The sequence below is a fragment of the Hippoglossus stenolepis genome, chromosome 9 (assembly GCF_022539355.2).
Source record: "Hippoglossus stenolepis isolate QCI-W04-F060 chromosome 9, HSTE1.2, whole genome shotgun sequence".
NCBI classification, from domain to species: Eukaryota; Metazoa; Chordata; class Actinopteri; order Pleuronectiformes; family Pleuronectidae; genus Hippoglossus; species Hippoglossus stenolepis.
In genome coordinates, this window is record NC_061491.1 from 15269188 (window position 1) to 15287076 (window position 17889).

The following is a 17889-nucleotide window of genomic DNA, read 5'->3' on the forward strand; positions in this document are numbered from 1 at the left end:
CCACAGAGGAGGAGGAGCAAGAGGAGGAGTGTGTGTGTGTGAGTGTGTGAGTGTGTATGTGTGTATGTGTGTGTGCTGCTGCTGCTGGTGGAGGGGCTGACACAGACTGGACTGCTGGTGGTAGGTGTCTCTTTGACATTCACTGTTGTTGACAAGGAAATGACTCAAACCGCTGCAGCTAGGACACACTATCAGTTCTCGGTGGAAGTGTTCTTCATTTACAAGAATTCATCTAGATCAGAGTAGAGTAATGGAAACCCCCCCTGCTTCCAGTTAGCACGTTAGCAGCAGCAGCAGCATCAACAACAACAACACCGACAGATCGCTGCTACACAGAAGCTGCATGTTTCTACACGGTCGTGCATCTGCAGGTGTTTCTCACAGATACAGGTGCATCTATTGATCTTAGCTGAGTTTTCCTGCTGAGTGGAAAATGGACTGAACTCAGGTTGGACTTTTTCTTATTCCTCCTGCTTTGCTCCACCTCCTCAACGTCTCCTCCTCAGTCATGCATGTTGATAACGTGTGTTAGAAAAGTACATGGATTGAAGTATTGAGTTCAGTTTGCGTTAAAGTGATATAGCCAGTGGCCATTTCCTGTGCAGCTGACAGCAGCATAGAGACAAAGTCATCACTCTATAACTTAAATGATCGATTCCATTCATCAGTGCAGTAACTTTTAATTTGATTTTAATGTTTTAATATTTGCAATAGACTGTATTTTATGACATAATAAGTAACCATGTGACACGTAAACACAACATGCTTTCATTTGTAAAGTGATGGTTCAGCCTCTCCTTTGTTTCTGTGCAGCCTCAGAGGCAAAGTGTCTGCAGAGCACAAATCCCTCCTTGTTTGCCTCTTTCACGTGAATCACATTATTTCATCTTTGTCTCCTTTGTGGTAACTTTGAAGCTCTGTTCGCTTCACGTGGCTCACACGTCCACACGTCCTATATCCTTTTACGTCGTTGTCTCTTATAGATGCTCATGAATGTGCTGTGCATGTGTGTGGATGTATTGCCTGCCTTAGCCTCTACTTCCTCAGCGTTGACCTTTCCCCCACATGGAGCAGCCACACTTAGCTCTCACGTCAGCTGTTAGAGACCCGAGCAGTTCCAACTGGTCAACAGCTAGTTTATTGATTTGTACGACTCAGAGTCAAGAAGAGTGTGCATATAACTGTGTACATTTTAATAAGTGCTTATAGTATGATTTTAATTGATTTACCGATTTACCTTTAATTGATTTACTCTCTGCTTTTAATTTGTGTAGTTGCTGTTTTGTTAGGGTTGGTATGAAGGCTGGTATAAAAGTAGGAATGTCTATCGATTTACTCTGTGTTTTTAAGTTGAACCAAAGCCACAGACCTTATCTCACATTACCATGGGTGTCCTTGTCGTTGAAGGTCGTCTGACCTCCGGCCACCTCTAAAGACATGTCCGTGCACTAGAATAGTACACGCAGAGCAAAGCTATATAATGTTTTCTCAGTTCACTTGAGAGCCAGTGGCAAGGACGTAGAACAGAAACCCACCGAGCCTCTTGATTCCAGTTCCACTGATATCGGCCGGTAACAAAAAAAAAACAACTAACTAATCGGACTTAAACACTTGGTTTCTACTTCATTCATGTGTTAATTAATGATGTATTGTAAGGTGTCTAGAAAGGCACCATGGCATTTTTTTTATTAAATTGATGACTTAATATTTAGCTGTTTACCTTTGTAGCAGTGTTGGCCTCATTATGGACAATTTACACAAAACAAATCTAAATTGATACAGAAGAACCAAAGATATCTTTTTATTTAATATTTTCTTTGTCCTCATCAAAACCTCAAGTGCCTCAACTCTACCGATTTAAGTGTGTTATTTATATTTATTTCTATCATGTAGAGATGAGGAGAAAGCCACAGAGATTCATCTCCTGCTATTTCTTATTTTAAAACTTGTAGTCCCAACCAATTACTTAAGTGACATCACTTGAAGCAATTTATCAGATTTTGCACATTTCGCTCAGTGAGCTTCAAACGTCTTTTTTCAACAATTATCACATATGCAGCAGAATATGTGAACATACAGTGAAATAATTTGAGCTACACCTTTTAAGTTTTCTCACATATTTGTGTTTCAGGTGCAGGAGGATGTCTATCAATGTTCGTGTTAGCCACTTTTGGATTAATCCTATGGATATTGTTGCTACTGTGGAGGATTAATACCAAGACAGTAGCAATGCCCGTGAAAGGAGAGGAATCTCTGTCCGCAGCTGAGGAGGACATGTCCGCTCCTCACACCCCACATCCTGGGGAGCATTCCCTCTCAACAGTTCCCACCACCTCAGCATGCAAAGAGAATAACAGTTCTCCAGCCGACGGAGCCTCCTCAGGCCTTGACGTCAAAACATTGGACAGTGAGCCTCCACAGTCGTCCTCTGAGGTAAATTCAAAGGCGCCATCGTTGCCTCCGACCACTCAGAAACCTCACAAAACCAAAGTGCCAATGCTCAGCGCAGGGCCGGAGGCGAGGGAACGCCTCAAATTCATTCTCGGAGCATCAGAGGATAACTCCTCAGACGAGGAGCCCCTGGTCACCAAACCTCCGAGTGGTGCAGCTCAGCCTTCGACCTCCACCAGGAAATCGGCCCCTCAGCAGGCATCCTGTGCCCCCACGCAGCCCAGCTACTCAGGCATCAAGTAAGACTTTGTTTTTTTACAGAAAGTAAAGTGTCAACTGTCCAGGGTCAGGCCTCCATCATGCTACCATACATATGTGAAAGGCTCTGTCTGACATGTTGTTTTAAAGGTTTGACAGAGGATGGATGCCTATTTAAGACTGTGTCGCATTTGTGACGTGCAGCAATGCCTCCGCTCGTCCTGTCTCCACAAACTGTGCTTCACCACCTGACTGCATCGAGCCGACCTGTGTTATTGTCGCATGCCAAACACCTCGACTCTATTATTGGAACAAGAGCCTCAGCCAGTGACTTTGAAACCTGTTGTGTTTGCTTTGCTCGAGGTCGCAGCACAGCAAACACAGCAAACACAGCAAACACAGCAAACACAGCAAACACACTTTTGTTAAACAGCAAACAAAAACAAAACTTTTTTTTATCCTTTACAAATTCTTATATTTTGTTCCTTTTTTATTATCAGTTATTTTGTATTCTCAGTGATACATGATGCAGGGTGAAGGGAGCTGTATTGCACACAGCTATGTGTTGGACTTGACATGCACATTTGGATAGACTCATGCATTAAGTTATGTGTTGAAGTGGGACTTATGGAAATCATCATGAAAGGTAAGAATGTTTCCTGCAGTTTAAAGGAGTGTGGACCTAATCTGTTCAAATCTGTTTGTGTGTGGCTGCGTGGAGGTTTCCGTCTTTTCATGTCCGCAACACTGGCTCCATTATTTTTTGGTCTGGATTCTCATTTATTTATAAGTAGAATCAAACCCTTAGTGTTGTGTTGTTGGCCTCGCCTGTGTTTATGATGATAATGAGCAGCCTGTGATGTGTCTCGGGGGATCTCCAGATATTTTGCTGCCCATGTGGGAGTGGAGAGGGGAGGGAGCACTTGAGAGGAAGTTGTCTCTTTGTTTGGTCACATTTTTAAAATTGATTTCTGCGACTAAGTGAATAATGCTGCGTGATGGAGGGAAACGGCTGTTGGAATCTCAACTTGTTTCCGTATCTCAGAAGCAAAGTACCGTACAGAGGTTTGAAGCTGTTGTGTAGTAATCTGATACTTAAAGCTGCAGTGTGTGTTTTTTTTAGACCATTATCACATGGTTTATGTTGGAGCTGCATAAATAGTGAAAGACAGAGCAAATAAACTTAGTCCTAAAGTTCAGCAAATGGCGCAGCAACTTCTGCAGAAATGTTTTTCTTAACAGGAAGAATCTCTTGCAGCCGTGTAGTTGTTATGTAACCTAAACAGAGCCTGTGTTAGATCCTGTGAGTTTGAGGAAATAATACAAAAAAAACACTTTAACAATTGGTTCTCTCAAGAGGAGGGAAGTCTGTCATCTTGAAGCAATGCAGTAACACACTGGCATGTTTTCGTACGAGTCCTGCTTATGAATTGGTGCGTTCTGCAACCCTGTCGTATATCGTGCAACAAGGTCAGAAAGGTGATGAGCAGTGCACAGAGACACAGGGGCTGTAAAAGGTTATCAAAGGCAAGCTCAATAACCAAGTGCAATCAGTATTTTCCCTCGGCGAACGGTACAAAGCTGGAGTTCAGTTTAAAGTTCATACTGTATCAACCCCAGGAAGAATTGCACTCCAGCTCCAGGATATAGCTGATGCGACTCAGTTTCTCAGTGACAGACCGAATTTCTGTGGAGTTACGCTTTGCCTTGTGGGAGCAACTGCAGTGAGACTTTGGAATGAGCACGACATGAGCCAACAGATAATCATGGTATGTAAAATGATATAAAGGGCGTGATCTCTTTATAAACTTCATGTACATTTGTGCTGTATCTCATTCAGCGTGTTGTTTGACTTATATTAATATCGATTAAGGATTTCAAGAAGGAACCACGTCAGTAAGTTCGGTTTTACTACTTTTGTATTTAACGACATCGCTGCTCTTTTAATCTCACATAGTCAAACATTAAACCAAGTGAGATGATCCGTTTTATAGCATAAAAAAATATTTTTTGATCCTAAAGCGAAACTTCTGTACTTACCTGAGCAGTATTTTTTATGTGATGAGATGATTATGTTGATTAACTACACTGGCTGCCCATCTGCTACAGAATTCAGGTCAAGATCCTATCGATCGCTTTTCACTACCTAGTCGGGCTCTGCTTTATATTTCCGAGCTTCTAACCTCTGCCTCTGCTCCGAGACCCTGAGATCAGAGAATGAAATGCTGTTAAAAGTCCCACGATCCAGGCTTAAAACAATGGAGGTCATGTTTTTATGGTTTTAGCTGCTACACTGTGGATCAAAGTACTCGCCCTCAACATCAGATCAGCAGAATCAATGCATCAGTTTAAAAAACAGTCAAAAACTCACCTGTATAGATTCTTCCAACTGTTTTAATGCTGTTCTTTTATTGTTTGTATTTATTTCTTTGCACTTGTATTTTATTTTGTGAATCACCTTGTAACTCTGGTTTTGAAAGGTGCCGTAGATATTGATATTATTATTATTATTATTATTATTATTATTATTATTATTATTGTTGTTGTTGTTATTACTTTTATTTAACACCGAGTATAGCAAGGAGGCGCATTTCATTGTTCATAGGCCCCACATTATTGATTGTTAGAGTACGAATAGGCCTAAATTCTCTAATAAACTCAATAATAATCAAATAATATTATCACTGACTACTATGTAGAAACAACTTAATAGTAATTAATGAATAATGGTATGTGTTAAAATCACAATAAACATTAAAAGCTGTTGGTCAGTTCCACAAAATCTCATGATTCATTATTCAACCTGATTCAAAATGATCCCAACTTTAAATCTGATGATGGATTAATCAGATATTTAACTTAAGTAATAAAGTGTGAGGATACCAAACTGAAGCTCTGTCAACAAACTCACTTAAATACCCAACTATCACCAGTTGTAGCCTGGCTGGTGCATTCGAAATCTATCTCTGAATGTATGCTGTAATATATGGTGATGATACATCTACTTTTATTGGCTCTGCTCCGGTGAACAGCTGATAAAAGGGCACAGCGAGATTGATAGCGCAGGTCGATTTCCCGAAACGGATTGTTTTTAGAGATTACACGTTTCTGTGGAGAGCAGTGGTTGAGTGTAATTGTGAAGATAAGGCCAGAAATTAATAGTTTGTTTGAGACAGGCTGAACTTTGACTTGAGTTTTTGGTTTCCAGTGCTGTTGCTGACTTGTTGCTGTCATGTAGTGTGTGAGCAGGTCCTGTTATGGATCTGCTCCCACCGTGGTCGTGGTTAAGCACTGATCCGTTTTGGATTTTACCTCCTTGGGTCTGACCGCGAACGCTGTGGTTTTCTGGAGTTTTTGAATAAATGTTGTAGCCACTATACAAAACTAAAATACACCCAGGCGACGTTGTTTTACTGTGTTACTGAGCAGGACAACTAACAATGTGCTTTCCACTCCAGGCCTAGCATGTCCGGTCTTCATCTGGTGAAAAAAGGACGTGAACACAGAAAGATGGATCTACAGAGGGACTTCACTGTGGCCTCTCCGGCCGAGTTTGTCACTCGATTCGGTGGCAACCGTGTCATCGAAAAAGTAAGGACTTGAATGGTATTCGGTGGAACGCATATCTCCGCCAAGGTCCAACAGTTCCCTTATGGAACCACATTTAAATTCACTAGATCCTGATTTCTATTTGGATCTGCACCAAATTCCACATATGCATCAATATCAGTCCACTTAACATGTTTTAGCAGGATCTTTCTTTATAGAGAAAGCAAAACAAAAAATGTTATTAATAAAGCACCAAGGTTACGAGCTGCTGTACAAAACAAGCAGTAAATAACTGGTTTGTGTTTGTGTTGCAGGTGCTGATCGCCAACAATGGCATCGCCGCAGTCAAATGTATGCGTTCTATCCGTCGATGGTCCTACGAAATGTTTCGCAACGAGAGGACCATCCGCTTTGTTGTCATGGTGACCCCTGAAGACTTGAAGGCTAATGCAGGTTATTGTCGAACTTGATACTCGTCATATTTTATGATGCAGCAGATATCACCAGGCGGTTATCTTGCTGAGTATGAGTGGAAACTGTGTCTTAGCTGAGAGTGTTTGTCCAAGCTGCCAAAGCAAATGATTCCCTGTTATTAAATATTCACCGGTATGTGTTGTTCTTTTTCCACCTGTAGAATACATTAAGATGGCAGATCATTATGTGCCTGTACCTGGCGGGCCCAACAATAACAACTATGCCAACGTAGAGCTGATAGTGGACATTGCAAAAAGAATCCCAGTGCAGGTACATTTCGGTGTTTATCTGCACAACTGTGTTCTCTGGCCTCTGAGTTTAAACTTTTCTTAAAAAATATATATATAAATGACAATACAATGTGTTTGTGTGTTACTCATCACAGGCTGTGTGGGCCGGCTGGGGACATGCGTCAGAAAATCCCAAACTGCCCGACCTCCTGAACAAAGCAGGGATATCATTTTTAGGTATATATAAATAACTTATATATGAAATAAGTTTGAAAACACAATATTTTTTTTATGTGGACCTTTGGTGTCTCTCACATCTCATTGTTTAATGATGATTTCTGCCAGGGCCGTCCAGTAAGGCCATGTGGGCTCTAGGGGATAAAGTGGCTTCGTCCATTGTGGCCCAGAGTGCTGACATTCCCACACTACCATGGAGCGGATCAGGTGATGCACTACCTCCACACACACTGTCTCAGGTCACATAAAGGGGGGTGCCGGACATGCTGTGTTTTCTTTACAGGGTACAGATTATCTGATGGGTCATACTGTGAGTGCAAAGTGTCTGTATGTTCTCACCTGGTGTGTTGTTGTGCTCCAGGTCTGAGAGTGGAGTGGACAGAGGAGGACCAAGCAGGAGAAAATGTGATCAGTGTTCCTCCAGAGATCTACGCAAAGGGCTGCGTCCTTGATGTAGACGATGGCATGGCAGTAAGCATAATTCATTTTTCGAACAATCCATCAACCCTTCAATCAAACAAACGCTTGAAGGATTTATCTTTTGCTGTGCTATTTTTTTTATCTTCTGTTTCTGTGCAGGGAGCTGAGAGGATTGGTTATCCGGTTGTTATCAAGGCCTCTGAGGGTGGAGGTGGAAAGGGAATCCGTAAAGTAGAAAGTTCTGAGGACTTTCCCAGTTCATATAGACAGGTCTGTGTAGATACATTTTACAGCCTAAGGCCTGATTTCTTTGTAGTTTAGTCCAGAACTTTTAATTCTCTCTGCTGACATGTTTCAGTTTTTTATTTCAGGTTCAGACAGAGGTACCTGGCTCACCCATCTTCGTCATGCAGCTGGCTCAGCATGCGAGGCACCTCGAGGTGCAGATACTGGCCGATGAATACGGGAATGCCATCTCTCTGTTTGGACGAGACTGCTCCATCCAGAGGAGGCACCAGAAGATCATAGAGGAGGCTCCTCCCACCATAGCTTCTCCCTCCACGTTCGAGCAAATGGAACAGGTTAGTTTCCGTCTCTGCACGTGTCTATTTTCCAGTTTTAGGTCAATCTTGTTGAGAATATTACAAATTGTCTCCTCTCTCTTTCTGGGCCAGTTTGCTGTGCGACTTGCCAAGATGGTGGGTTATGTGAGTGCAGGTACTGTGGAGTATCTCTTCTCTGAAGATGAAAGTTTCCACTTCCTGGAGCTGAATCCACGTCTGCAGGTTGAACATCCGTGCACAGAGATGATCGGCGATGTAAACCTGCCTGCGGCCCAGCTTCAGGTAAACCTCATTATAACACCTGAACAAAATTGTTACTCGTGTAAACATAAGAAGAATATATCTCCAACTGAAATCCTGCCATTATAACACTGAGTTTCATCTGTGATAGATTGCCATGGGAATCCCGCTTCATAGAATCAAGGACATCCGCTTGCTTTATGGAGAAACTCCGTGGGGCGACACCATCATTAACTTTGAAAATCCAGACTGCATCCCGAGTCCAAGAGGGCACGTCATAGCTGCTCGCATCACCAGCGAGAACCCTGATGAGGTCATTTGATCAATATTCAAAAATGCGGTTAAAATGTTTTGTGTCATGCTTTTAATTTGCATCACTCACATGTCGTCCATGTGCCCTCACCCACAGGGTTTCAAGCCCAGTTCTGGCACCGTGCAGGAGCTGAACTTCCGCAGCAGTAAAAATGTGTGGGGTTACTTCAGCGTGGGGGCGACCGGCGGCCTGCATGAATTCGCGGACTCGCAGTTCGGACACTGTTTCTCGTGGGGCGAGAACCGCGAAGAAGCCATTTCGTAAGTTGTTTAATTTTTGATGAGGCCACGAGATTAACAATCACAGCTTTACGGTTTTAACTCTGAGGCAACAGTCAGTAATATGATGAAAATGTAATGACCTGCCTATAATCCAATAAAAGATTGGAAGACAATAATGCAATATGCTTTTGCAATTAATGCAATAATCTTATTTGTCAGGATACACCATTATTATTTATAAATCAAGGATAGGAAATGTATCCTTTGCAGGTCACATGTATTTTTATCAGGTGTGATATTTATCGTTTGCTTCAGGAACATGGTGGTGGCGATGAAGGAGCTGTCCATCAGAGGCGACTTCAGGACAACTGTTGAGTACCTCATTAAGCTACTGGAGACGGAAAACTTCAGAAACAATGACATCGACACTGGCTGGCTGGATCATCTCATTGCAGAGAAAGTGCAGGTAACAGACTGACGGCCCGATGTCAGACCTTTGAGTCGTTTCCTTTTGGTTGAATCATTCCATCCACGTGTTCTGTCTGCAGGCAGAGAGACCAGACACCATGCTGGGTGTGGTCTGTGGGGCTTTGCACGTTGCTGATGCGAGCTTCAGAAAGAGCATGTCTGATTACCTACATTCCCTGGAAAGGTCAGTAGACTCAGTCTCTTCATATCAATGTCTCACTATAGTTCCTATGCATATAACTGACTTTTAAAAAACACGATCTGCTGCTTCCTCAGAGGACAGGTGCTGCCTGCAGCCAGTCTCCTCAACTCTGTCAGTGTCGAACTTATATTCGAAGGAGTCAAGTTCTGTCTCAAGGTACTTAACCTGTTTCATTGTCTTTACATGTTCCTTGTTTCAATCAGCCTCTTTCTTATGGCTCTGTGCCAGTGGCCGGAGGCTTGGTGTTTTTGAGTTGTCTGTCCCGTTCTTCTGAACACAATATCTTCAGATTTTCATTTGGACTCAAAGACGAACCGATTAGATTTTGGTGTTCGACGGGCAAAGGTCAAAGTCACATGACCTCCTGTTCTTTGGAATATGATATATCAGGAACATCTATCTGATACAAACATTCACTTGGACTCAAGGATTAACTGATTAGAATCTGGAGGTCAGAGGTCAAGGTCACGTGCCTCACAAACATTTTTTTGCCTCGTTAATACATTATCTAAAGAACGCTTTGAGATAATCCTTTTAAATTTAGCACAAATATTCACCTACTCTAATAGATAACCTGATTAGATTTAGGTGGTCGAAGGTACAGATATCATGTCTGCCCTTAAGGAATTTCTTAAAATTTTGACTAGGTGTCACTAGGACTCCAGAATGAGGTCAATTAAAGGTCATTGTGAAACTGCACTGGTTCCAGGAGGCATACAATAGCAGTTTCCAGTTTAATCAAAAAATGATTCTGGTTGCCACCTGCAGGTGGCGCGCCAGTCCCCGACAACATACTTCATTGTGATGAACAGCTCCAACATTGAAATAGACGTCCACAGGCTAAGTGATGGAGGCCTCCTGCTGTCCTACGATGGCAGCAGCCACACCACCTACATGAAGGAGGAAGTCGACCGGTAAGACTGTGACTGTTCAATCTGGATCACTCACTGGTGCTTGTTTTCCTACTGGTTTTATCTGTTTACTCATTTCTAATGTTATCATCATTATTTAACCGCACAGTTACCGCATCACTGTTGGCAACAAGACCTGTGTATTTGAGAAGGAGAAGGATCCCACAGTGCTGAGGTCGCCGTCCGCTGGCAAACTGCTGCAGTACATGGTGGAGGATGGAGGTCACATTAATGCAGGGGACATCTACGCTGAGATTGAGGTGACAGATTCTGGTGAAATGTTCAATGCCTGTAATTTAATAACGAGGCATATCTTTTTGTATTTTCACTGACTGTGTTTGTGTTGTGGATTCAGGTGATGAAGATGGTGATGACTCTGACTGTGCAGCAGTCTGGTTGTGTCCACTTTGTTAAGAGACCTGGAGCGGTGCTGGTGCTTGGCTGTATTGTGGCACATATCGACCTCGACGACCCCAGCAGTATACATCGGGTAGATTATTCCACATAACTGTTTACAGCCCATAATCTGAATCTCTTAATCAAACCTTGTAATTTAAAAATATTATATGTAACAATCCTTTATTAAAATAGAATAAAATAATGTGCTTAGATTATACAAAATGTTTACAACAACCCGGAGAAATCTAACACAACGTTTAATTTCGGCTGTTTTTAATTGCGTTATATCCTTTACCTGTGGCTTTGATCATCTCTGCTTTAACTTCAAAAGCAAATGACGTGTGTCGAAGGAAAAAATACACAGGTAGCCAGTCAGCTGTTTTCTTCTTCCGCTGTTTGAATTGGTCAATCGTAATGGATCACGATTATTCGTTGCTGCATAGCGTGAATACAACTTTAATACATGATATGATTTACAACTGAGTCGCATTAAGTAGATTTTCATCTGCAATGGTGATGAAGACCACTCCCATGATCCCATGCTGCTTTAGGACGTCATCAGACTAGGTCTTTTATTATTGTTTTGATTGAGAGATCCATATTGGGTGAAGTGACATTTTGTAAATTTTAAGCACTTTCTACTAATATTTAGATACTTATACTTATACTTATTCAAATATTATATAATTTAGGTCTTTAAGTTCTCATTTGGACTTTTCTCATTCTGTCCTCTGTCATAGGTGGAGCTCAACACAGCCATGTTGCCGCCCCAGCAGCCGCTGCCCATGGTCGGGGAAAAGCTTCACCAGGTGTTTCACAGTGTCCTCGAGAACCTGGTTAAGGTCATGGAAGGGTACTGCCTTGAAGAGCCCTACTTCAGCACCAAGGTACACAACAGTCCCTCCGCCATGTCAGAGTCCTGAGTCAGTTTGAATACATTTGAGTGCATGATTTTGTTGCATGTTCATGTCTGCAGCTGAAAAAGTGGGTGGCCACCCTGATGAAGAGTCTAAGAGACCCCTCCCTGCCGCTGCTGGAGCTCCAGGAAATCATGACCAGTGTGGCGGGACGTGTTCCACCTGGTGTTGAGAAAAACATCCGGAAGGTCATAGCCCAGTACGCCAGCAACATCACGTCCGTCCTCTGCCAGTTCCCCAGTCAAAGGGTAAAAAAGTGCTGTGAAATTGTGTCAGCGTCACACAGCGAGTTCTTTGAGTACAAGCGACCACACTTGTCAGTATATTATAATGGTATTTCCTTTGAATTATTCCAGATTGCAAATATTCTAGACAGCCATGCAGCGACCATGCAGAGGAAGGCTGACCGAGAGGTTTTCTTCATGAACACCCAGAGTATCGTACAGCTGGTACAAAGGTGGGTTTGTTTCATATTTGTCAAACGTAGATATGATCAGTTATAACACAGATAAGTGATATTGGTGTTTCGCTGTTTGACACATGTTCGATCATGTTCTATTCAGGTACCGCAGTGGAATCCGGGGTTATATGAAGTCTGTGGTTCTAGACCTGCTGAAGCGCTACCTGCAAGTTGAGATGCAGTTTCAGCAAGGTGACATTATAGTAATATCATAATAACTTTATTTGTATTGTACCTTTCTAAATTTACAAGTTGCTTCATAAAATATGAGTGCAAAGTTAGCAAATCATAGAAAAGCCAGATCATACTCAGGAATGCAATTAAACAAAACAGATAAAAGAACAACAAGAAAACAAGAAAATAATTTAAAACATAAAAAAACACGAAAATATAAAACTGATTAAAATAAATACTCTCTGTTTTAAACAGAAACTCTAAAAGAGAGATTTTCTTGATTGTAACTGCAGTTCAACTTGAATTTAAACTAGAATTTCACTCAGGAGAGGGGCATCCCTCCACCAAGGCCCCACAGTTCCCTTATATTAAAAGAGCTAGATAAAGCTTTCTAGTCCTATTTGTTACCATACAGCTTCTGAAAAAGCCTACACCCCTGTTTAATTCCACTAGATCCAGATTTCTATTTAGATCCACACGACAAAGTGGAAATATATTCCTGGATCCGCCCCCTGATCTGGATCCACACCAAATTTAAATGTCTTCTTCCTTCCACCAAGTTTCATGGTCATTTGTGCAGTAGTTTTTGTATATTTCTTCTGTGTAACAGGCGTCGTCCTTTTCCTCTGAAACAGCTCACTATGACAAGTGTGTCATCAACTTGAGAGAACAGCACAAACCCAACATGAGTCCGGTGCTGGAGTACATCTTCTCTCATGCTCAGGTCCCCAAGAAGAACATCCTGGTCACAATGCTCATCGTAAGACTTTCACCTGACGCGTGATTAATTCTTCCTACAAGATATCTGTCTGATGTGACACAATGTGATGTGCCTCCTTGACTTTGTGTAGGACCAACTGTGCGGACGGGATTCCACGCTGGCCGATGAGCTGATGGCGATTCTGAATGAACTCACACAGCTCAGTAAGACGGAGAACTCACGGGTGGCACTGAGAGCCAGACAGGTCAGACAACCTGCATCTCACGGACACATGTTGAATATATAGTTCAAGCACAATGATCTCAGGTTGGATTGAAATGGTGTTTTCAAATCTGATTTTAAAAAATCACCAACACCCCCACGTTGGTCTGGAGGGCCGAATCGGAACTATCGAAACGTATAATCTTTTCAGAATTTTGAACATTTTGCTTTTTTTCAGATTACTGACAGATTATTTGATATCGTATTTGTACACGTCTCATAGGTCTTGATTGCCTCAAATCTACCATCATATGAGCTGAGACACAACCAGGTGGAGTCCATCTTCCTGTCGGCCATTGACATGTACGGACACCAGTTCTGTCCAGAGAACCTGAAGGTAATCCTCGTGTGGGGACATTTCATTCATTTTCTTTTCTTTTTTTTTTAGCATCCTGAAAGTCAAACGATTTATTTTTGTTTTCATTTCTCACAGAAACTCATCCTCTCTGAAACCTCCATATTTGATGTTTTACCCAATTTCTTCTATCACTCCAATCAAGTGGTGTGCATGGCTGCACTTGAGGTCAGTGGAAACACTCTGAAGGATTTCCTTCTAATGCGTTTTTATTTTTCTTACATGTGACAATGACTGAATTGCTTCGTACTAACTTATGTGCTGACTTGCAGGTGTATGTGCGCAGAGCTTATATCGCCTATGAGCTAAACAGCATCCAGCATCACCAGCTGCAGGACGGAACATGTGCTGTGGACTTCCAGTTCATGTTGCCGTCATCACATCCCAACAGGTAACATATTTACTCACTAGACTTCATCCACAGGCACAGACTTAACATTAGTAAGTGAAGCCATTTTTTCGTTTTGGTAAAAAAAACTAAAACAACAAAAAGATGGTGCGGAAACTGCACAACCAAACCTGACATGATGGCTGCTGTCAATGAGACGGCCTCTTCCAAAAATCAATGGGGAAGTAACATTAGGCCTTTCAGCCATTCATTATTATTACATTTAATGAATTTTCCAGATCGATGATCACAATTTGTTTACACACGTACAAATCTAAATACACATTCACAGATTTATATACAAGTTTACAAAGCTGATTACTCCCACCCATTCTGAATGCGTGTTGGCAGATTCCTGTACGCATTCAGAAACATAAGCATTGATTTAGGCAATTACAAATCTGATTCCACACACACAGATTTAGATACAGCTACACAACTCTCCACTGACAAACATACACACTGTTATTATGCCACAATGCTGGCCCCTGATTGATCACATAGCCACAAACGTGCAGAAAAATCGACTATGCCGCCGCTGCCGTGACTGCTTATAGCCGACTCTAATGCAGACAGTGCTCTCCCTCCATGCCTGAGTGTGAATCTGCTTTGAATCTAATCATAATGCCTGGAGGTAGTGGTGCAGTCTGACCCTCCACCGCTAATGTGCCCTGTCAATCATCTTATTTCAGAGGGAGCAGCCCTACTATGAACAGGTAGAGTAAAGCTCCTCCCAGCCAGACAAACCTCCTGACGGTGTGTACAGAATGTCTCAGAGCAATGCATGCTGGATGCACCGTGCTGCTTCTTTTCCCCTTTCGTTCTGCGAAAGCAGAAACATCCGCTAAAGGACTCCTCTAACAAGTCCTTCCTAATTGACTGTTGAGCTGAGCTACTCCGTATTTCTGCTGCTTCTTTCGACTCGTAAAACAATACTGTACTTTTTGAGAGGTGCATCCTTTATTTATTTTGTGTCCCTCTTAAAATCTTCAAGCCTGATATTTTATTGATTACTCGGGGAGCCTGCATTCTCCAGCATTTGATTTGATTCTTGATTTGCAACCTCTCAATCAGACATGGTAACAATGATCTATTATAACCACAATTCATAACCCCTGTCCATTTAATTACATGAAATGTACCTGTAGACTGAATGTAATTGTTGTATAAATAGACGAGAATATCCACACTTGCTTTAATTGCTCTCAGTATTTGTTCTCCTGGCTGTTCAGTAATTAATTTTTTGCAGAAGCGAAGCTGACTGTGATCATTCAGTGGTCCGGTGTTGTTGTCACTGCCTGTCTGTGTGTCTCTTCTTCAGACTTCCTGTGCCGATGCATGGATCAGGACAGTTTAACATCAGGCGTCAGAGCAGTGAGCTCTTCCTGGAGGGAGCCTGGTCTCCACCCTGCCAGCGCATGGGTGCCATGGTGGCGTTCCAGTGTTTCGACGACTTCAGAAGGTCCAGTACTTTTTATGCATTAAAGGTTGCGTAAGGTTAAGGTTGCTATGACCTCACCAACACAAATGTTAGACTCACGGATTAACTGATTAGATTTGGGTGGTCAAAGGGCCAAATCACTGTGACCTAACAGAACATGTCTTTGTGCCTTGAACGTGATATTATCTCAAGTCTGCCTTTAGGACATTTCTTCAAATTCTGACCAGCTGTCACGTGGACTGAATGATTAATTATTAGATTTTACATTATTTTTTCATACAACCACAAGGTGATGATTCTAGTTGCATGTTTTTCTTTGCAGGAATTTCGATGAAGTTCTTTCCAGCTTTGCAGAACCACTCGCGGAGAGTTCTCCGTTCTCGGAGTCCTGCTCCAGTCTTTACGAGGAGGAGAATTTTAAGGTGAGGGCTGTGAAAGGGCTGCTGGTTTTTAATAAGAAAAACAGCTGTTTTCAGGAAGCCATCTGTTTCTCCTCCACCCTGTACAGAATACGAGGGAGAATCCAATCCACATCATTAATGTGTCCATAAAAACAGCAGATACGGAGGATGACAATGCCTTGGTCACAGCGTTGTCTGCCTTCACCCAGTCAAAGGTCAGTTTCTGAATCTTACTTAACACAGGAGTGATTCATATAAGTGAAGGTATATTGTTTTAATTTTTTTGTTTTATTGTTGAAGTGAAAATGGTGTATTTTCTTTCACAGAGAGCAATCCTCTTCGAGTATGGAATCAGGAGAATCACGTTTTTGATCGCACAGAAGGTAATTCTGCAACAATAATCCCAGACTGTGAAGTATTTTCATTAGACCCACTTTTATCATTCATATGTATCTGTGTGTATTATTTTAAATAACTTGATGAAGCCAAAAGCAATAATGGCTCTTTTCTTTTTATTGTTTATGTCAAAGGTTCAGCTTGATTATCTTCATATGGAAACACATACAACTTAGTGTGTACTTGTTACTCTACAGAGTTGTAGAGAATGTGTGATATTACCTTTTCATTTTTTCACATATATCTTTACTTCCATTGCATGTATTATGCCTCTCATGTAGATATTCATTTGTTTGCTCTCTGAATATCATTCTTTAAAAATTGTCATTCCGACAGAGAGAATTTCCCAAGTTCTTCACGTTCAGAGCTAGAGACGGGGTAAGTTTTAAATAACTTGAATATAAAAACCTGAATTATAATCCAACATGCTCCTGTATGATGACCCCCCCCCCTCCTCTGCCTGTGCTTCTCCTCAGTTCCAGGAGGATCGTATTTACAGGAATCTGGAGCCAGCGTTAGCGTTTCAGCTGGAGCTCAACCGTATGAGGAACTTTGGCCTGAAAGCTGTTCCCTGTTCCAACCACAAGATGCACCTCTACCTGGGCGCTGCTCGTGTTCAGGAGGGAGCTGAGGTCACAGACTACCGCTACTTCATCCGAGCCATCATCCGCCACTCAGACCTCATTACAAAGGTACAAGGGGAAACTGGATACTGAAAAAAAATGGCTTTTACAAGGTTATAAGCTTGTTGATTTAACTACTGAGTACTGTTTCTAGCAGTAATTAAATGTTTCTGTACACACAACCAGGAAGCCTCATTTGAATACCTTCAAAATGAGGGAGAACGTCTTCTCCTGGAGGCCATGGATGAGCTGGAGGTGGCCTTCAGTAACACCAGCGTCCGAACAGACTGCAACCACATCTTCCTCAACTTTGTCCCAACCGTTATCATGGACCCCTCGAAGGTCAGTGTCCACAGTGGTGTTAGTGTTTGTGTTAATATTGTATTTAAAAAAAATATTTTGGAGTCATCAGAATATAGGATAACTTAAGTCCATCTACAAGAAAAAAATTTAAAAAAATTTAACCGTATGAATTTTCTCTTTTTGATCCTGTTTACTGTTGTTAGCAGTAGATATTTTATATTTTTTTATAAACTAAACCTAATTTGAATATATCAGATTACACATTCAGTCTCTTTCTCTTGGACCATCAGATAGAGGAGTCTGTCCGCTCCATGGTGATGCGCTATGGCAGCCGTCTGTGGAAGCTGCGGGTCCTTCAGGCAGAACTGAAGATCAACATCCGCCTGACGCCAACGGGAAATGCTGTTCCTGTCCGTCTGTTTCTCACTAATGAATCTGGCTATTATTTGGACATCAGCCTGTACAAGGAGGTCAATGACCTAAGTTCTGGACAGGTGAGGGCAGTGGACTGAGGTCGCCTCCTTGAAGCTACTTGTGTTATGTTGTGTCTTTGTCTTTTTTTACACAACATAA

General features: G+C 42.0%; 1 protein-coding gene across 5 annotated transcripts in view; it reads left to right on the forward strand.

The window, feature by feature from the left end:
• acacb (acetyl-CoA carboxylase beta) overlaps positions 1-17889 on the forward strand; it is a 23597-nt gene continuing 5708 nt past the window's right edge. Inside the window, exons 1-37 of one of the 5 annotated variants that reach the window (XM_035165205.2) lie at positions 1-120; positions 2132-2690; positions 6108-6240; positions 6513-6651; positions 6833-6942; positions 7058-7139; positions 7248-7346; positions 7501-7610; positions 7719-7829; positions 7931-8140; positions 8234-8404; positions 8514-8675; positions 8772-8935; positions 9212-9362; positions 9445-9548; positions 9641-9722; positions 10335-10480; positions 10587-10737; positions 10833-10967; positions 11617-11763; positions 11853-12041; positions 12150-12250; positions 12357-12445; positions 13063-13187; positions 13279-13392; positions 13633-13746; positions 13843-13932; positions 14037-14155; positions 14845-14868; positions 15474-15614; positions 15916-16015; positions 16102-16209; positions 16321-16377; positions 16727-16768; positions 16867-17082; positions 17200-17355; positions 17607-17810. In XM_035165205.2, the coding sequence (XP_035021096.2) occupies positions 57-120; positions 2132-2690; positions 6108-6240; positions 6513-6651; positions 6833-6942; positions 7058-7139; positions 7248-7346; positions 7501-7610; positions 7719-7829; positions 7931-8140; positions 8234-8404; positions 8514-8675; positions 8772-8935; positions 9212-9362; positions 9445-9548; positions 9641-9722; positions 10335-10480; positions 10587-10737; positions 10833-10967; positions 11617-11763; positions 11853-12041; positions 12150-12250; positions 12357-12445; positions 13063-13187; positions 13279-13392; positions 13633-13746; positions 13843-13932; positions 14037-14155; positions 14845-14868; positions 15474-15614; positions 15916-16015; positions 16102-16209; positions 16321-16377; positions 16727-16768; positions 16867-17082; positions 17200-17355; positions 17607-17810 (5019 nt within the window). In that variant the 5' untranslated portion in view covers positions 1-56. Of the gene's footprint in view, positions 449-2131; positions 2691-3099; positions 3296-3364; positions 4419-6107; positions 6241-6512; positions 6652-6832; positions 6943-7057; positions 7140-7247; positions 7347-7500; positions 7611-7718; positions 7830-7930; positions 8141-8233; positions 8405-8513; positions 8676-8771; positions 8936-9211; positions 9363-9444; positions 9549-9640; positions 9723-10334; positions 10481-10586; positions 10738-10832; positions 10968-11616; positions 11764-11852; positions 12042-12149; positions 12251-12356; positions 12446-13062; positions 13188-13278; positions 13393-13632; positions 13747-13842; positions 13933-14036; positions 14156-14844; positions 14869-15473; positions 15615-15915; positions 16016-16101; positions 16210-16320; positions 16378-16726; positions 16769-16866; positions 17083-17199; positions 17356-17606; positions 17811-17889 lie in introns of those variants that run through there. The other 4 variants (XM_035165207.2, XM_035165206.2, XM_035165208.2 and 1 more) reach the window with 4 other exon arrangements.